This window comes from Perna viridis, chromosome 8 (genome assembly GCF_037379345.1).
Source record: "Perna viridis isolate PV_CMFRI_1.1 ecotype Kerala chromosome 8, ASM3737934v1, whole genome shotgun sequence".
In the NCBI taxonomy this organism is placed as follows: Eukaryota; Metazoa; Mollusca; class Bivalvia; order Mytilida; family Mytilidae; genus Perna; species Perna viridis.
The window spans coordinates 47,740,165-47,758,629 of NC_142452.1; the positions used below are offsets into that span (position 1 = coordinate 47,740,165).

Genomic DNA, 18,465 nt, shown 5'->3' on the forward strand with positions numbered 1-18,465 from the left:
ATAATTAAACAAATATTAGATTTGCGGGATATTAACTGTCATTCAAACCCCCTTCATACTAATCTCAGTACCAAGCTCAAGCTAGCGAACAGTAAGCCCGATCAAGCTAGCGAACAGTAAGCCCGATCAAGCTAGCGAACAGTAAGCCCGATCAAGCTAGTGAACAACAAGACAGCGATCAATAAGAAAGTGCGGGAAAACTCCAATATCTAAAAGCTATACAATATAAAAACCCACAATGAGCTATCATGCCATTTTATTTCATATTATTTATGTATCATTGGTTACTTTCGTGATAACATTTTTGACACTATTGAATTATGTGTATGCACGTACTTCTAATGCATTTCAAATTGCTTTACAGAAACTGAGATTAAAAACTTTTAAAATCAGATTTTGAATGCCTTCAGACGTAAGACAGTAGTTTGCACACTGATACATTGTATACATGTAATTAATTAATTACTTTTAGACCCTGGTTCAGGTCCCAATTTGTAAATCTCTGGATCTGACGTTGATAAATCTGTCAAGTAATTAATTAACTATTCAACTCAATTCAGTCACATGAAGGCAGAATAATGTTAAAAATAAACAATTCCCCTTTTAGACAGATACAAAAATAAATTATATCCTTTTTTTATAAAACCACACAAACAAATACATACAAAAAAAATTATGACCCACCACTGTTAAATTTCACTCCTCCTCGAAAAAGCATTTCTATAAAAAGTAAATTTGTAACTAGAATGAGAAACAAAATATGAGTTGGGGGAATCCTGATTTTGGGGGAACGATCTACATGTATATGCACATCCTAGAAATGTGATGGTTAACTAACCAATATACAGAAAAATCAGCCCTTAATTGTCCGTAAAAGTTTAAGGTTACGGAATATTTTATACATGTAACTACATAAAATGGTGTCCCGAATGACATTAACTGCAAAACTTGAAACCTGACACCGCAAGGACAGGTTATATATGGATTCTAGTTTCTGGTGAACTAACTGGTAGGGTGATAACCTCACTCATAATGGCATAGAAGATCGCCACCGAATTTCCAGTGTGTGCATATGAACCGTTCTCCAAAACTGAAAATTCAAAGTTGGCAAAAAACGTTATGTGGTCGGATCCCTCTTCTAGGTGTCATAAAAAATGTCCTTTGGGAAAGCTTTATAGGCTATTCAGGGTTAGTAAGTCACCATAACGGCTATTTCACCACCAAATTTCCAGGGTGTACTGTATATGTACCGTTCTCCCAAGTTGAAAATTCCAAGTTGGCAAAAAACGTCACCATAAATACAAAAAATAATCATGAGAATAATATATATATATAAATTTAAAGAATTAATTAGCAACCTAGTCTTAATAAAGAAAAACAAATTGGGGTTCATTGGTAGGATATTAATTCTAATGCCGTTTTGTCTGTTTTTCCCTTAAGCGCCTATCGATCTGTTCGTATATAAATGATGTTATTCCAGATTTAAACGAAGGAGGGAAACTCCGGCATTGCTTAAAAGTCATCTGGTATGTGAAGGTGAAAAAGAACGTTACAACGATTTTTTTTGTAAATGAATTATTTCAAATAAAATCGCCCTTTCCTATCATATAGACTGAGTTATGAGTGGCTTATTTCCGATTCTTAGCTTTTACATCATCTTCGTTAGGAAAGAGTTACATGTACGGTGCCGCCTTTTGCGTGAAGGGAGGGGCGGGATCATAACCAACCTTTGACTAGCGAAGATGCTTTAACAGTATGATTCAGTGTAATTTTTTGGATTTTAGATTATAACCAATCAGAGTTAAAAGTGTCTCACCTTTTGTTTATAAACGTCTTTATCAGACCCCTCCCTTTTTCTAATATTCCAGGGCCGGATCCAATAAGTTTTAAAAGGAGGGGTGCTAGCCGAGGTTCCTCAGAAAAAGGGGGTGCTGGGATATTATTTGCCATAAATAAAAACTACGTTACCATTGTTCCCTATTCATACGGCTAATAAAGACGGAGTCTTATCGAGAGGAAAAAAATCTTAACGACAGTTACATGTATGTACATGTACATTGGATTTTTTACAAGGAAGCTGATTGGTTTTATGCGGTTTATATCAACACGTTTAGTATAAACCGTTCAGAGGATATTACATTATTAATAACAATTAGACTGGCGCACAGACAAAATAATACCGAACAACACTATTAGACATAAATATTGTGACAACATGTATGTACGTGCAAAAGCTCCGAAGTTCAAAGTTCACAGTTACATGTAATGTAACAAAATCCAAACTTGTCACGAACCCTGAGCCGCATTTTTTTCTTTTCAAATCATTGATTGATGGTTGAATCTTTAATGTTTTATTCGAAGTCCAAGCATATAAAAACAAATGCAAAAAAAAAAACTATGTATGCCTTTTTATTTACAAAAATAAATATCAAAACCTTAAGTCCTTAAGTCTATTCGCCAAAATGTAAGGTACACCTGGGGCGGATTCAGGCAGGGGCGTGGCGGGCGTGCGCTCTCCACCTCCCCCCCCCAAAAAAAAAAAATATTGGAAAGCATGGGTTGTCAGAGATAGTTTGGAACTTTAATTTCTCTCTAATTTAACGATAAAAGATATCTACATTGCACCCACTCTAGAAGAATATTTCATAAAATTAACCCCAAAAAATTTTTCGCCTCCTTCCGCTCGGTGAAATTTTAATGTGCGCCTTCTCCCTAATCTAAAAATCCTGGATCCGCCCCTGTACACAGTTACTCGATGCTTTACATGTGTCTTTGTTCATAAAACAGCCTGGAAATTTGAAAAATTGTCCGGAAACGATTCCGCATTATACAATTTTAGTACAATAAAAGTTTTAATGTTAACGCGAATAATTCAGGCCTTTCCTGTCTCCGATTCTCTCCACCCGAATCGTAGATCGGCGGAATTACACGACTGATATTATTCGAGTTGTTTCAATGTAAGAAAATTTGCAACTTCCAACTCATTTGGCAAAACCCGTGCTGCAGATTGAATCGAGAATGTTGTGTTTATTTTATATGATATTCCGTACAGAATTAAGATAAACATCAAGCCCGTAGGCAGGAAGGAATTTTTAGAGGAGGGTTCTTTAGACTCGAGGTGCTATCGACTTTATTAGTCACAAATCAAACAAAATTTCGACTATAATAATGCATATTCGTTTTAAGGGGAGTTCTTTAGAAACCCTAGAACCCCCCCTGGCTACGGATGTGTACATTGTAATAATCTACGGTGTCTTATTATCTCTTTTTCACTGAATATGCACTAAAATGCAACCAAATTTAGGGGCATTTTGTTCAGTGATTAAATAGTCAACTTCTGTCGGAAAAAGTTCTTTTTTTGGACATTTTTGAAATTCTGTACACTTGATCTTTACATGTTACCTGTTTTCCGATACCTACAATGAACAATATGACTTAATTTACTTATCAAAGCGTATTGGGGTCGATTGATCTTTGACCCCTCATCTAATTAATTCAAAATTATAATAGCAGAAAACTTTTACCGCTTTTCAGTCAGAAAAGAGGGACATTCAAAAACTACATTGATTTATCTTTCCATGAATATATAATATAGCCGTATACCCTCCAGGCCCATTAAAGTTCTAAAAATTTTAGCCGTCCACTGGATTACAAGTTTCATTCGAATTTTTTAAGCTTTCGTGATCAATACCAAACTGACAATCGGTAGAAGAACGACAACTCAATTTGAAATACACAAACGTAGCAACAGGGAAGTTTATTACAATTCAAATATTTGATTGAAAAGCACGTGATTCAAACACGATATATAAACATTATAATGGAAAAAGAAGTCGCTGTTCTTTTTATACTCATTATTGCTGGATTATCTTATCAGTATCACAAACTAAAGGAAATGGAAAAGAGGATTAATAAACTATTGGAAGAAGTAGGTATGTGAAATGAAAGGTATAATAACATCGTTCGAGTTTGTAGAATCGGGTTATGTCATTTTACTGCTTTATATATTGTATAGGGGTATCACCCCCCCCCCCTCTTTCAAGTCAACAGTACACTCCATCTTTTGGGTGAAGTCCAAGGTACAATTTTACTTTTTGGTAAAGTGCAAACTCCATGAAATTTGAAGTACAAAGTACGGCTGTTTTGAAATGTTAAGTCCATGGACTTGTGTGCCTAAGTCTAAAGTACACTCTTAAAATGACCAAAGTCCAAAAAGGGGACGATGACCTTATATAAATTTGTGAGAGAAATACACATTTCGCATTGGCGTAGCTAGGTATCTGGGGGTAGTGACAACCCATCATCCCCACCCACAGAAGCTGATCATATTTTGCTAGCAGTACAGCAAGAATTATATAACTTTTATATCAAAATTACAAGTATGTTAGGTCTAGGAGGTGTAAGACCACATCCGGCATTGATTTTGTTGTTTGTTTGTTTCTTTCTTTCTCAGTAAAACAAGGCGACAATGATTAGAACAAGAAACAAATCACTTTTAAATCCTTCATTTTTAACCAACACAAAAAAGGGAAAATTAAAAATTCTAGAAAACAAATTGGAAAGTCCGTGTGTAAAAATACAGGCGGACAAATCACACGTTTTTTTTTCAAGTGATTTGCCATGCACATATTGCGACTGTTAGACGTTTTTACTCACCTGACTGTATTGCATGTCTCTGGAGACAAAGAGTAATCAAGGGAACCAAGATTCTAACGACCAAAGACCAGCCATGGAAAACAGACAAACACAACAAATTATTTGAAAGAATAATCAAGGGAAGCAAAGTTATAGTGGTAATCAAAAGAATGTAATCCAGGGACAAAGACCAGACATGGAAAACAGACATACACAACAAAGAACATCAAGTAACTGAAACAATTCATACAAAGTAACAAAAGTAAATGAGCAACTCGGACTCCACTAAAAACTGGGAGCATGGACCAGGTGCACTGTTAGGGTAAGCGTCCTCTGCTTTTCTAGAAACACCCGCCGAGTTGCTCATAAAATGTCAAGTCCGGGGTAGTAGAAAGAGGAAAGGAAAATTATGACACGTTGAACAAATCAGTTTTCATGGTACAGATGGATACACCGTAACGATTCACGAGTTCTTGGTGACGACCATAAAGCTTCTGTAGTGATGACTTCAATCTTACAGCAACATACCCCTGTTCCAGAAGCCTAATTTGAAGACGTCTAACACGATACAAAAATTCTGCGTAGTTACGGCAAGCTCTTGCATAACGTACGAGTTGTGATATGAAAACTCCATACGCATGTGCTGAAGGGATGTTGCCACAGATGAAAGGAAAGTTGCCAATTCTGAATGAAAAGTTATCATCTTTGTCATAAAGTTTGGTTAATAGTTTTCCATTACCATCAATCTCTAAGTGTAGGTCAAGATATGAGGCTGACTTCACAATGTCAGTAGTATCCTTTATCTCTAGTTCTTTGGGGTAGATGTGATGTACCAAATCCCCGAATCTAGGATTGTTTAATGATAATACGTCATCTATATGGAGGAAACTGAGATTAAAGGATTTAGCTAAACGATGTTCTTTCTTTCGGATCAAATCAGCTATAAAGTCATAAGAGTAAAGGAATAAGTCAACAAGTAGAGGAGCACAGTTACAGGTTTATGGTAGTCTTTATCAAAAGAAAACTATTAGTAGACCTTATCAAAAGAAAACTATAATTCTAGTAAAAGGTGAAACTGAGTTTCAGAAATTAAAACTTTATGAACATTATCATGAATAACCAAAATGTGATCAAAAATTTTAATGCATTCTTGGTATTCTTCGCGCGATTGATTATATTTAGTTTATTTACGATAACTAATCAATTATAATAGGATTATTAATTGGAAGGAGTGAATAACCAAAATATGATCACGAGTGCCGAAGAACTCATAGATTTAACGAGTGTGCAGACTTGTTCCGCACTTTATTATAGTTATTCAATGGTCAATACATAAATATTCCCAAACTAATACTGTCAAGTACCAAGTCAGGACCGTTGCTGTTGTTTCAAACGTTTTTACCTTGCTATATCGTTTGTAAGTCTCGTCATGTGACTCTGTGGTTTTACGAGAATTGGTCCTAATCTACCATTTAAATGCATAGAGAGCGTTTGATTTAGTATATAAAAGAAAAACATAATTATTTTGTTTGTAAAGTACATACATGTATTTGTGTAAAAATACCGATAAAAATTATCTATTTCCACATGATAAAAGCGTAAAATAGAAGATTTTGCATTGTAATATAATAGCGTTTCGATATCCCGGAAGTAAACAATAAAATGCAGACGGGTCTTCGGATTTCAGTACGTTCTACATCAATTCCGGTAAGAAAAATGAAACTAGAACGAGACTTACAGACCCTATAGTAGACTATCTACTGCTTAGATTTTATCAGTTCGTTAATTTCGTTATTACCCTTCCCGTTGTAAAATATCAATAATTTCACCTGAAATGTTACGATCATCAGAGTCCGGTTTCATATAACATCTCAAATTGGGATTTTTCTCAAATCCTTCCTCAACTCAAATTTCAACCAGTCAGATCACTTGAAATTGAATATTTGAGAAAAAATACAGGACTTCAGGAGAGATCCTCAACTTGATATATACATTTTTATGAAACCTAGGACAGGCATGTGTGATCTATTGGTGTAGAAAAAGAAGATATCACCACAATATTTTATTCAGCCAGGGAATGTGTCTTTGAAATAAGGTCCCCGATTCAGCTTAAAACTTTGGCAGATCAATTATGAAATGATAGTAAAGTGTAAAATGTTGCTATAATGCCCCAAAAAGTTGTTGATTTCTATTAAACATTTACCATCTTACAATATTTAGTATTCAGCAGTTCAAAATTTGACAAGACAGAAATCGTCTATCATACCGGTGTATCTGGTTCATGCTTTCGGAATATTGGAAAGGTCCTTGTTCCTCGATAAATTTACTTACAGTTTACTTTGTGTTGTTTTTCATTTGTTTTGTAAGTGTGTGTTTCAATTTCCAACGACGAGGAATGTATTCGCTATATAGACACATGCCACGCCGCATTCAGTACGAAAAAAACAACTTTCAATGTAATTATATGTAGTACTGAGTGAACAGCTTCGTGGATTCGTAATAGAAAGTGCTAATTGCATATCAAATATTTACTGAATGCAATCCATTTTAGCAAGTTTTTTTTTCAAAGAGACGTAACCCAACAACACCCGACATCCTGGTTGGCGGTCTCATTTTGGAAAGGAAGAATAGTAACTATTTGTCCTTGAAACTTGAACTTTTTGCACTTTGGTAAGTAGCGAAATGGTTTGAAATTAATCATTCTAAAGTAACCAAGTACTTATCGCAGGTACAATAAGTGGAATATTTGACTTCGAAGTCCACTGCTGCCCATTGCTCGGACAGTAAAACAGTCTGTCTGGTTGGAAGGTTACTCCCCTTTGCCCGAAATCTTAAATCTGGAATATGAAATAAACCAGGAACTGTTTATAAGTCTGAAAAAGAGGTGGAAAGCGATTATACATAATTTGCACATGTAGTTGTGTTTGTTGTTTTCATCTTCAACCGAACTTGTTTTCATTTTTATGAAAATATGCCTTAAATTAAATTCATGAATTTCGACAAACACTATCATAGACGTACATTGTAGCTGATCTTTTTAAAACCGGAAAAAAGCTGTTTATGAATACGCGTGTCGCACGTCTATTCGAAGGAAAAGGTGTGGGTATTTAAGTTTAATGCCATAGCCACCCCTTACACGACGTTATTTTAATTTTCCTAATTTTCTTGAGTAATATTTTGGTCGTTAAAAACCAGGCGCGGATCCAAGGACTGGCGTACCGGGCGTACGCCTTCCTCCCTTAATCGGTAAAAAAAAATATTCACCACAAGTTTCAGCCATAATATTTTTTGCCTTGCTTTGCACGGCATTTAATTCAAGTTTACGCCCCCTAAACTCAAATCCTGGATCCGCCCATGAAAACGATGGAAGACACAAAGTTGATAACCAGATACAAGTAATTAGAAGTAATTAAAAGAAATATGTCCAACACGAAGTCGAAAACAACCCTGAGCAGAAGATTGTCTTCGAGCAATCAGGTTTATTTCGAGTTACAATCAAAAGTCAGCAATTTTCATGCTTAATCATGAAGTTCGATCGTGATCATGATCCGGAATGATTATTTTTCCGTTAACGAAATAACACTTTTTTAATAAGCAAGTCTTTAAAATATTTGAAGGCAATCACTCATACATGCATTTATTTTCAGCCTTGAAAAATCAACTTAAAGATGTCGAAAACAGTCGAAATTCTTGAGAATCTCTTCAAGAAAACAGGCTAGAAGATTGACTTTATAGACTCATGTTGGTTTCGAGTTACAATTAAAAATCAGCAATTTTCATGTTTAATCTTGAAGTTCGCGATCATGATCCGGAATGATTATTTTCCCTTTAACGAAATAACGTTTTTTTTTTATTAATAAGAAAATCTTTAAAATATTTGAAGGCAATCACACATACATGTATGTACTTTACAAACCTGAAGAATCAACGTAAATATGTCCAAAACGAAGTTTAATAAGTTCGTGATTATGACCCAGAATGATTAATTTCCCTTCAACCAAAAACATTTTTTTTTATTAATAAGAAAGTCTTTAAAATATTTGAACACAACCACATATATATGTATATATTTTTCAGACTTGCAAAATCATCCATCATTTTTTGTCACGTTGGAGAAGCACCCATATACCCTCACCGGAATAGATGACGTATTAAAATTTGACAAGGTAATGGTAAATATCGGGTCAGGGTATGACCTACACTCAGGACATTTTGTCTGCCCTAAGTCTGGAGTTTATCACTTTTCAGCCATGATTCTCAGTGTTCATGATCACCATTACCAGTTAAATAAAAACGACAATCCGTATGTTCTGGGTTTTAGTCATCCCCCCTCCGCAGATTCGAGTACTGTTAGTGTTATTGTTCAGCTTGTGAAAGGCGACAGAGTATATATCAAACATCGACATTCAGCTGCGGAACAAGTTTTTGGATTAAATCACTCATCGTTTTCCGGTTTCTTTTTGCATGAATAAACTATGTTTGTTAAGCTTTTCACACATAGTGCTTATTTACTGCAGGAAGATAAAACTTTACGTTATTTACTTTATTTATGCCAGATTACTTTTTATACCTTTACGCGGTAGACATACAAAAATACTGGTAGCTGAACATATTCTAGCATATCAAGATAACATTTCAATATGCAGTTATTAATATTCAGTAATTTGATCCAATATTCCGACATTTTACATGCATCATGCAATTCAAAATGCATCATGTATTTAGTTGCAGCTCTTTTCACATTATAAGAACTTAAAAAAAAAAAATAAAGAGTTAACGTTTAAATGACTATATATTGCACTATGATGATATCCTCAAATCTCACAATCATAGCTCAAAATAGACAAAACATATGTATCAAATAATGACAATAAGGTTTCTGTATTAAAACAGTCGTCTCATAACTGCATTATTTCTAACGCGCTACATTTTCTAAGTATTACTTCGGCAAAGTAGCGCGATACTTTTGATATGTAACTTGTACTACTAACAAGTAAAGGGGCATTTTTTTCATGTAGTCATCAAGGGGGGTCATTTTTGTAGATAATATACAAAATATAAAAAGGGGCAATTTTTGTAGAGCCCTCCAAATGGAAAATTGAAAGGGGCATTCTTTGTACATGTACAGTAGAGGAAATGTATGTGTGTGGCTTCGAATTTCTTTAAAAGAAGTTATGAGGAGGAAGAGATGTAAATCCTTTTCATAGCGATATAATCTGTATCTTGCGTGTCAGATACCCCTGTGCAAAATCGAAAGAGTGGTTCAAAAAAGAGAAATCCTAGCAGAACATAAAAAAAAAATTGTCATAACAGTTCAAACTCATTGAACGTTTCGACGACATTCAATTTTAGTGGTAGGGGCAGTCAGTGTCGACCGGTGGACATAGTCCTCAGCCAAAGTAAATTTTCATGAAACGATTACATTTGAAATCAAATTTGCATTAAATCCAACATCGTGCTATTGATATTTTAGATGAGTGGAAACGTTTCAGTTTTTATTTAAATATGCAATAAATGTTATTTAAACAAGTAAAGAATGTATTTCATGGAAAGAATATCTACAACAAAATGAGGGATGTATTTTTTTTTCAGGAAGACCAGAGGTTGGGGGATCATTTTTCTTAATCAACTTTAGAGGGATACATATTTTTTTGTATTTTCATTGGTCAGCAATGAAGACCCCCCCCCCCCCACCATCACCTTTTCCAGTAAAAATTATGTCCCTAAGTAGCGCGTTACATATCAAAAATATCGGTCGATGTAAGCCTGGAAGAAAGTAGCGTGTTCGAAATAACGCAATTATGATATGAACGGCCACTCATTTTTGTTGGTGCTCACAAAGGTGTGACGTAGCAGGAAAGTGAACCAGTGTCAACTATTGTTTATTTTCGGTTTCCTGCGCCACCTGGCGTTAAATATAAATTGTGTCCAATAATTTTGCATTGACGTCTGTTTGTTTATTTTTGACTGTTAATTTTTAATTCAGTGTTGTTTGTATTTAAAGTGATTGATTTTTGATTGGCCTTTTAATATCTTTTTTTCTAAATTAATTTGTTTGTTTCGTTTTGATGTCTTTTTTTGCCCTGTCTGCCTCCCATTGTTTATAGCATCACTCATTTTATACTTTCGCGAAGAATCACTGTTTTATCATCGTATATCAGCAAAAAAAAAAGATTGATAAGCCGTTATGCATGAGAGATGCACCCTTGTATTATCGGTTCTATTTCAATATTGTGAACATATAATTAAGCATACAAAAAAGCTGATAAAAATTCACCTTGCGTAAGACCTTTATTACAATGGAAAAAAAAACTCTGACAAACCGCCTTGCCCCGTGCGGGTCCAGGTGTAAAAAAAGAGGTCCACAGCAGCACTAACCTGGTCGTAAAAGGCGACTAAATAGTGCTCGGAACCCTGACCGGGGGCTTAATTACAAATTCATTTTCGAATATTACAAATTCAATTTATAATATTACAAAATGTGTGATATTTTATCATATTACTAAATCAGGACTTTGTAATATTAGAAAATGAATTTTTAATATTACAAAATGAATTTCTAATATTACAAAATGAATTTCTAATATTAAAAAATCTTTTCTAATATTAAAAAATCTTTCTAATATAAAAAAATCTTTTCTAATATTAAAAAATGATTTTGTAATATTAAAAATTCATTTTCTAATATTACAAAATATTGATTTTTGTCCACTTTGGCTTGCCATACGTATCATTTTTAGTCATGTCCTCTATTTCATGCTTTGTTACACAGTTACATGTACACATGTACATTGTATTAAATAGAAGTCTTTATAAGATTCAGCTAGCCAGAAGGTGATTCATGCATGTCAAAACCCCACCCAAGTCACTTTTATTTCTTACTCAGAATAGGTTACAGACCATAGAACCAGTCATAGTTTTTTTTCATTTGGCTGTTGCGCTTTTGAGATAAAATTTATATTGATTGTACATAAAATTAGCTCTTTGCAAGAGTTATCGTTCTTGATTTTGTTCGATTTGGTTGATTTTAGTGGAAGTAAGATTTTTTTTCAAAAATACAGATTTGAACATGAAAAGGACAACTGTTAAGTAAAAATTTAGCATATGTAGAATGAAAAAGCATTGCTTGTCCGGTAGGTTTTTCTTCACCATGAATCACTTTATTATGAATAATGTCTGAATTTTATATTGACTGGTACTTAAACAGACAAGCATGCATGTCGGACGGATACGTATACAGACGGACGAACCGATAAATTATTATGAAGAAAGTATACTTTTGAATATATTCTCAATTATTTTATACATGTTAGTATTATAATATGTATAAATAAAATTCTCAATAGACTTTGTCTTTGATATGTAATGATTTTTCGAAAAATGCCTCAATATTAGCGTTTGATCAGAAAACATTATAGGTGAACTCTTTCTGATTTTTTTTTCGCTTTTTTAGTATCCCTTGTAAGTTTGTTGGTTGTATGTACAGATTTTTTTTGGGGGGAGGGGGGGTTGGCGAGCTTGCGTGACGGGAATGTACCCTCCTTTCAATTGACAAATATGGATTTTCAACTGTAGAAAAGCAGAAGAAAGCAATGCAAAATTGGTTTTAGTAGCAAATGAAGTTAGGAAAGCACGATTAATCATCCTGTTTTCCATTCAGTGGGACAATAATCAAATACAGCACTAAGTTATGGTTTGCATCGCTCGGGGGCATCGCTCTGCTCGGCGTCACGAATAACTTATAACCTTGAATTCTGCATCTGCTCCAAGGTAATTTCGTTGATGTTTGTTCAGCATCCTTACAATTTACTGCTGTACATGTATTACCTGAAGTAGTGGTTGTTTGATTGAATCCAACATAATTCTTTGTTCACTGTTATGGTAATTATATGGTATTTCTGGTTTCATGAAAACCAATTCAATGCATTTTGAAGTTTAGAGTTATTTCCCTTTGGTCATGATTTGTCACTTAAATTAAGCTTAAGCAACCAAACAAAACAACAACAGCTTTAACAAATAAAAAAAAACATACATACAAACAAAAAACGCAAAAAAAAAAACAAAACAAAAAGCACAAAAAAGACCCTAAAAAACTCATGTCCGAAAATCAATTGGCACCAAAAACAATTGCATTCACACTATGCAGGAAAAAAGAACAGTACGTGTTATTTTATGCAGGCAAAAGGACAGAATTGTCAATTTTCGAACAGTATATGTGATTTTAATTTAAAAATGAACAAAGAGTTGCTATGTACATACATGTATAAATATGAAAATGAGTGCTATTAAATAGGTACCTTTTTTAATCCAATTCCATTCCAATCGAAATAATAACAAGCATATGGGTTTGTAAAATTTTACTCTACGTTACCACATTAATTGATAAAAAAGGTCAAATTAATTATGAAAAAGACAAATAAAAAATGAGCATAATTATTAAACCATAACAAATAGACAGAAAAACATTTACCTAACTTGTAAACTTCAGAACAAAGTTTTTTTGAGAAACAACCATTTGAAAGGACTACGGTCAACTTTCATAACCCTAGATTGTCGTACCTTTGCGATCTCTGTTTGTACTTAATAAATTAAACTGATGTTATTATGATACTAAAATGTTTGTATTAAACTTCTATTTATTTCATAAAGAGCATTGGATATGATGTTTAATTTAATATTCTAATTTGTTTATCCTAATCCAGTCTAGCACAAAAAAAAAAACAATAAAATGAAAATTATCACTAGACAGCAAGAGTTAAATGTATACAGAGAACCCCCTTTGGTGGGGTTATGCCTTAAATACCAGTATATGGGATTTGTGTTTTTTTTTCTAGGTAGACATACATGTATATTTGGTGTACATATCTAATGATGCATGACATAAGTATGGATTTTGACTTCAGACTGTAGTTTATATAAAGGTCACATCGATTAAGTTATAATGAATGTGTTTTAATTACATGTATTTGGTCATTGATTTACTTCATCCATAGATTTGGGAATGGTTATCCAGGCTTTGGCTTACATAATATAAGGTTTGGGTAAGGAATTAATTTTGAAAAAAATGTACATCTTGAGTGTCATTAAATAATGGTATAATCATAATCGATATTTTGGCGTCAAACTTCATAAAAAAGTTTAGTAGCATATTCGATGTGGCCTGCAATGGTTCAAATAGCGGCGTGTTTAATGTCTTTAAATGTCAGTCCCTGTAAGAAACACGGTATGAAATAAACCCATCATTTTGATTGTGAAATTTGACTATTTGCACCATCAGAATCAAGGAGAACAGACAAAATTTTCCTTATCATGCTGGACCATTGAGTTATAATTTCATTGAAATGCACTGAAAATGAACAGATAACTTTGTCAAAAATCTCATTTTTCTAACATTTTATTGAAAAATTTCTGAGCAAAGCCAGTGGTGCAGAGATCAAATAATGATCTTTTCAAATAGAGAAAGCATCCTTGAGTGATAATTACATTGTCAGATCGGTGACGTTTTGACATGCATGTTTCCGATTTTTCCCATTTTGCATGATTCTAACAAATGCTTCCACTTAATTGTTTGCGTTTGGTTGTTGAGTAATATTGAGGTACATATGCACGGAAGAAGAGCTTTCTTGTGAACAGGCAATCACTTTAGAATAAGAAAAATGGGGTAAAAGTTTTTAAAAGGGATAAATATATTTAATATAAGTACTTAACCATTCTATCACCCCCCTGTTGTCTTTCGTAGAGGATCTTAAGCTTCTTACTCTAAGAATAGAACGAATCGAAGGCGTAGGTAAATATTGTATGACATATGGGTTAAGAATTGTTTACAGAGCAAAATCCTTTCAGTTAATGGTGTGTTTAGTTCGTTTGTTTTAAGAGTTTAAGCATGGAATCAATGACCATTATTCAATAATTACCAATTGCTTCGTAAACACTTATCCGTATTTTTGCTTTCCTACGGCCACCATTATTCCTGTCAATATAAATATAATGTTTGGTCATTTGAAACAAGCAGATGTTTAATTGGTAACATTCATCATGTAAATTGTTTCTGTTCAAACCTTTAAAATCCTTCAATACAAGACCCATTTTCATGCATGTATATTGCAGGTCCATTGATTAAGTTGTTCTGATGACAACATGGATGATTTCTCTGACAACGGAAGAGCATGTTACAAGTTACAAAATTATATTGTCGCCCGCCACCGAGAATTGAACATTGAATCGCGCGGTGACAGGCCAGTGACAAACAAATTTGGTTAAAGAATAACATTCCTTTGGCCAAATGATTCTTTCTGGCCTATCACCTATCGGTCCATGGTTCGATCCTCGGTGGCGACTTTATCAATTGAACAGATATTTTTTCCATTTAATTTAGTGCTCAACTAAAACATCCAGAGTTCTTCATGGAATGGAGGTTCTTGTGGTGGGAAAGGTATGGCAGAACAGTTTTGGTATATACATTTGTGTAGTCAGATATAAATAACAAGTAAATAGTCCTTTTGGATATTCCCGACTTTGGCTTCGTCTATTTTGAGGTAATGAGAAGTAACTCTCCAACAATAGAGACGTGTTTATTGTTCGTTTTAGCAATGAACAGCAGTGGACTTCGAATTCAAATATTTGATTTATTGGAGCTGCTCTCTTATGATAAATCATACCCACGTAAACAAAAATAAATAACCTTTAATGCAAAATGCGCTTTTATAAAATGCTCAAGGCTATGCAAAGTTCGAAATCCTTGAAATATAAGTGGATAACCATCTTGCAGAACTCTCCTATCTGCAGGAAGACCATAGCCAGAGTTTATTGATTTTTACCGATAGCTTCCGATTGGCTCGTGACGTCACTAAGTCGGTTTGGTACTGATACAAGTAGTGCAAATAATATGTATACAAAGAATATTCCGTAAATATTTCTACGATCATGTTTATCTAATCACCAAAACACGATGACTTGTCAAGCTTACGATTGCACGAATGATAAAAGAGAAATGTTCTGAAAGTTTTTTTTACCAGCTACACGGACATTCTTCGGAAGTAGCCATACGATTTTCCTTACAAATACTAGTCATCTGGCTGCAAATCCCGTTGTTCGTCGATGGTCTGACATTTGCTTATACATTTTGTGCCTCAATCTATCTTCTATTTATTTTGGGTTGAAATTAATGGGGAAAAGTCCCAAGTGTGCGATTTCTTCGGACATCGTAATCAACTACCTATTTACTTTCACTTTACAAACCGACTTCGTCAACTGGTCATGGTGGTGCCCATAGGCGCGGAAAATTCAAATTTCCTAATTATAAATCTCGATTTATTAATTAAGAAAAGGAAATAAATTTGTTTCAATTTATTTTTTATGAATATTTAGCAGATTACTTTCAATATTTATGACGTTCACAACAACATGGTCTTTCCCTTTAATCCTTACATATGCAGCAATATTCCTTCATCTCCTGCATATGGTGCTTATATTTCGAAATTGGTTCTCTACGCTATAGCAAGTACTAACTACTCTGATTTCCTTGAATGCCATATATATCTGCATAACAGACTTCTTTATCAGGGGTATGAGAAAATGCGTCTTTAAAAGATCTCTTACCAAATTCTTTTTAAGATATCTGTCCTTGGTTGAAAAATACTCTTCGAAAACAATGAGTAAGCCCCGTCGAAAGTGCGTATTTTCTCTATGCGAATATCCCAATATACTCTAGGAAAGAAGGTTGGTAAATTGTTTTATATTCTTTAATGTTCATCATAAATATGCATATAAAAAATATAAAACGTGACTTCTTAAAATAAGTTTAGATTTAATTAAGGTAAGAAAGCAGGACAGAAAGATCGAAAGAAAGAAGGTTAGAAAAAAGTCAGTAGGAAAGAAAGAAATAAAGGAAAAAGAAGATGCAATATATTAAAAACAAACAATAGTAATTTCCAAAACTCAGTTTTTCTGCACTAGTACCATTAAATTCTTCTGTGAAATTCTTAAACTTCTTATTGAACTCTCAAATTGCTTTTTATCAAATACATAAACGGCCTTACAGACAGCGCACATACTATACCAATAACTTGACTAAAGAAACTTTCATTTTCTCAAAGATTCGAAACATAATCCGTAAAATTTCAAATTTGAGAGACAAACTAACAATTCAAACTGCTTTTATTGTCTTAATTTGACATTTACTAGGGTCCTTCTATCTAGTTTATAAAATGCCAACATCAATAAACTTGAATTAGCGAGGGAACAATATATATCCAGCGGTCTTTTGACAAATATTGGCTTAGTGTCAGTCGTGAGTAGCTCTGACGGAAGATTGGCTTACTGTCAGAGCGGTAACATATATCCCGTTAAGGTTGTATTATACAGACTGATTTGTTTCGTACAAAATGTATTTGAGATATTCAAAATTTATACGAAACTGACTGCGTCAAATCGGCTTTCGCGTCATTTTTATTTTTCTTGCGTTGTTTCGTATTTTAAAAGAAAGGAATCACCTTATATGAGCTGTAGGTTGTACATTCATACATTTACATGTCATAAATACTGTAATTGTATGTTCATAATTATTTATTTAAACAATATGACTTAAATGTCGCATATTGTAAGGGGAACTACTGTTTGACTTTACGGGGATCGCTAGGGTGAGATTTCATATAAAAAGGCTGTGATAGGACAGTGGTTAGACATTCTTGATTAAGTAATTTTAGTCTTTGAGAAAGGGAGGAGAGTGTATGGACATTTTGAGACTTTATAACTGATATTTTATCATGTGAACTATTGATTATATTAATACGTATAAGGGGTAAAACAACTATACAAAACATGAGAACAGGTACAAAATAACTCCCAATACATAATGAAATTGCAATGTGGACAACAGATAATAAAACCAATTATAACCACATACTTGTACAAATCAAAAAGGTGTTACATGTACACATGACATACCCATATACATAAACAACCATTAAGATGACAAAGGTGCATGAGGGAAATGGTAGTTGTACAGGTTCATTTACAATTAAGAGGGTAATATCAATAAATAAATGACAAATTAAAAGGGATGAAATAAACATAATGAATTAATGATAACATAGACATGAACAGTGGGTTTGACTAATACATAGTTGTTTTACATAATAGTTAGTATATATAGGGAGGTAGGGAACTTAGAAAAGAGGACTAAGAAGGCATTTATTAAAGAGAGAACTAAGTTCAAGAGGGTTCGCCCTCAAGAAGGGAGTCTTCTGACACTTTCTCTCTTCTTTTTGTTTGTACGTTGTTGTTGTATTGTGATTGGTGAATAATAAAATTACCAGTCGTACGTCTGCTTACTGATCACGGCCATGGAAGGTAGCAGTAACAGATAACAGGAACAGATCTTCACACTGTTATAAGGCAGAACCAGAACTTACTTAATGTACGGTTAACCTAAGGTAAAAAGGTACATTTTGATATGCAAATTGACAAACATATACAATATCATGTATTAGATGAAAATAATAAAAAGCGAAAAAAAAAATTATGGAAAATTTTTTTATCCCCCCCCCCAGCAACAACTTTCATTTGTAACTAAAATGGGAATAATTTTGATGCCATTTTGATGGCACATGGTGATTGGTCCAATATCCCTATAACCTAGGTTGTTTATATATACTAGTATTTGATTCTGTCCAATGTTTTATTAATTTTCTTTTGAGCTGGATTTGTAATCAATAATTAATCTTCTGATCATACTTCAAATTTCTTTGATTTATATTAATTGGTGGTAATTAACCAACTGGGATCTAGTTAAATTGACATTCTAGAGTTAGGATTATAGTCACCTAGTTA

General features: G+C 33.6%; 1 protein-coding gene across 2 annotated transcripts; it reads left to right on the plus strand.

The window, feature by feature from the left end:
• The first annotated feature begins 3,742 nt into the window (after window positions 1-3,742).
• Window positions 3,743-11,982, plus strand: LOC148610789 (heavy metal-binding protein HIP-like). 2 transcript variants are annotated; one of them, XM_088596149.1, is made up of 3 exons: window positions 3,744-3,932; window positions 8,713-8,800; window positions 10,465-11,982. In XM_088596149.1, the coding sequence occupies exons 1-3, from the start codon at window positions 3,821-3,823 to the stop codon at window positions 10,481-10,483; spliced, it is 219 nt and encodes a 72-aa protein (XP_088452275.1). In that variant the 5' UTR covers window positions 3,744-3,820; the 3' UTR covers window positions 10,484-11,982. The 2 variants fall into 2 exon arrangements, with proteins under 2 accessions (XP_088452274.1, XP_088452275.1); XM_088596148.1 differs by having other exon boundaries at window positions 3,743-3,932; window positions 8,713-11,982.
• Window positions 11,983-18,465: the final 6,483 nt, after the last annotated feature.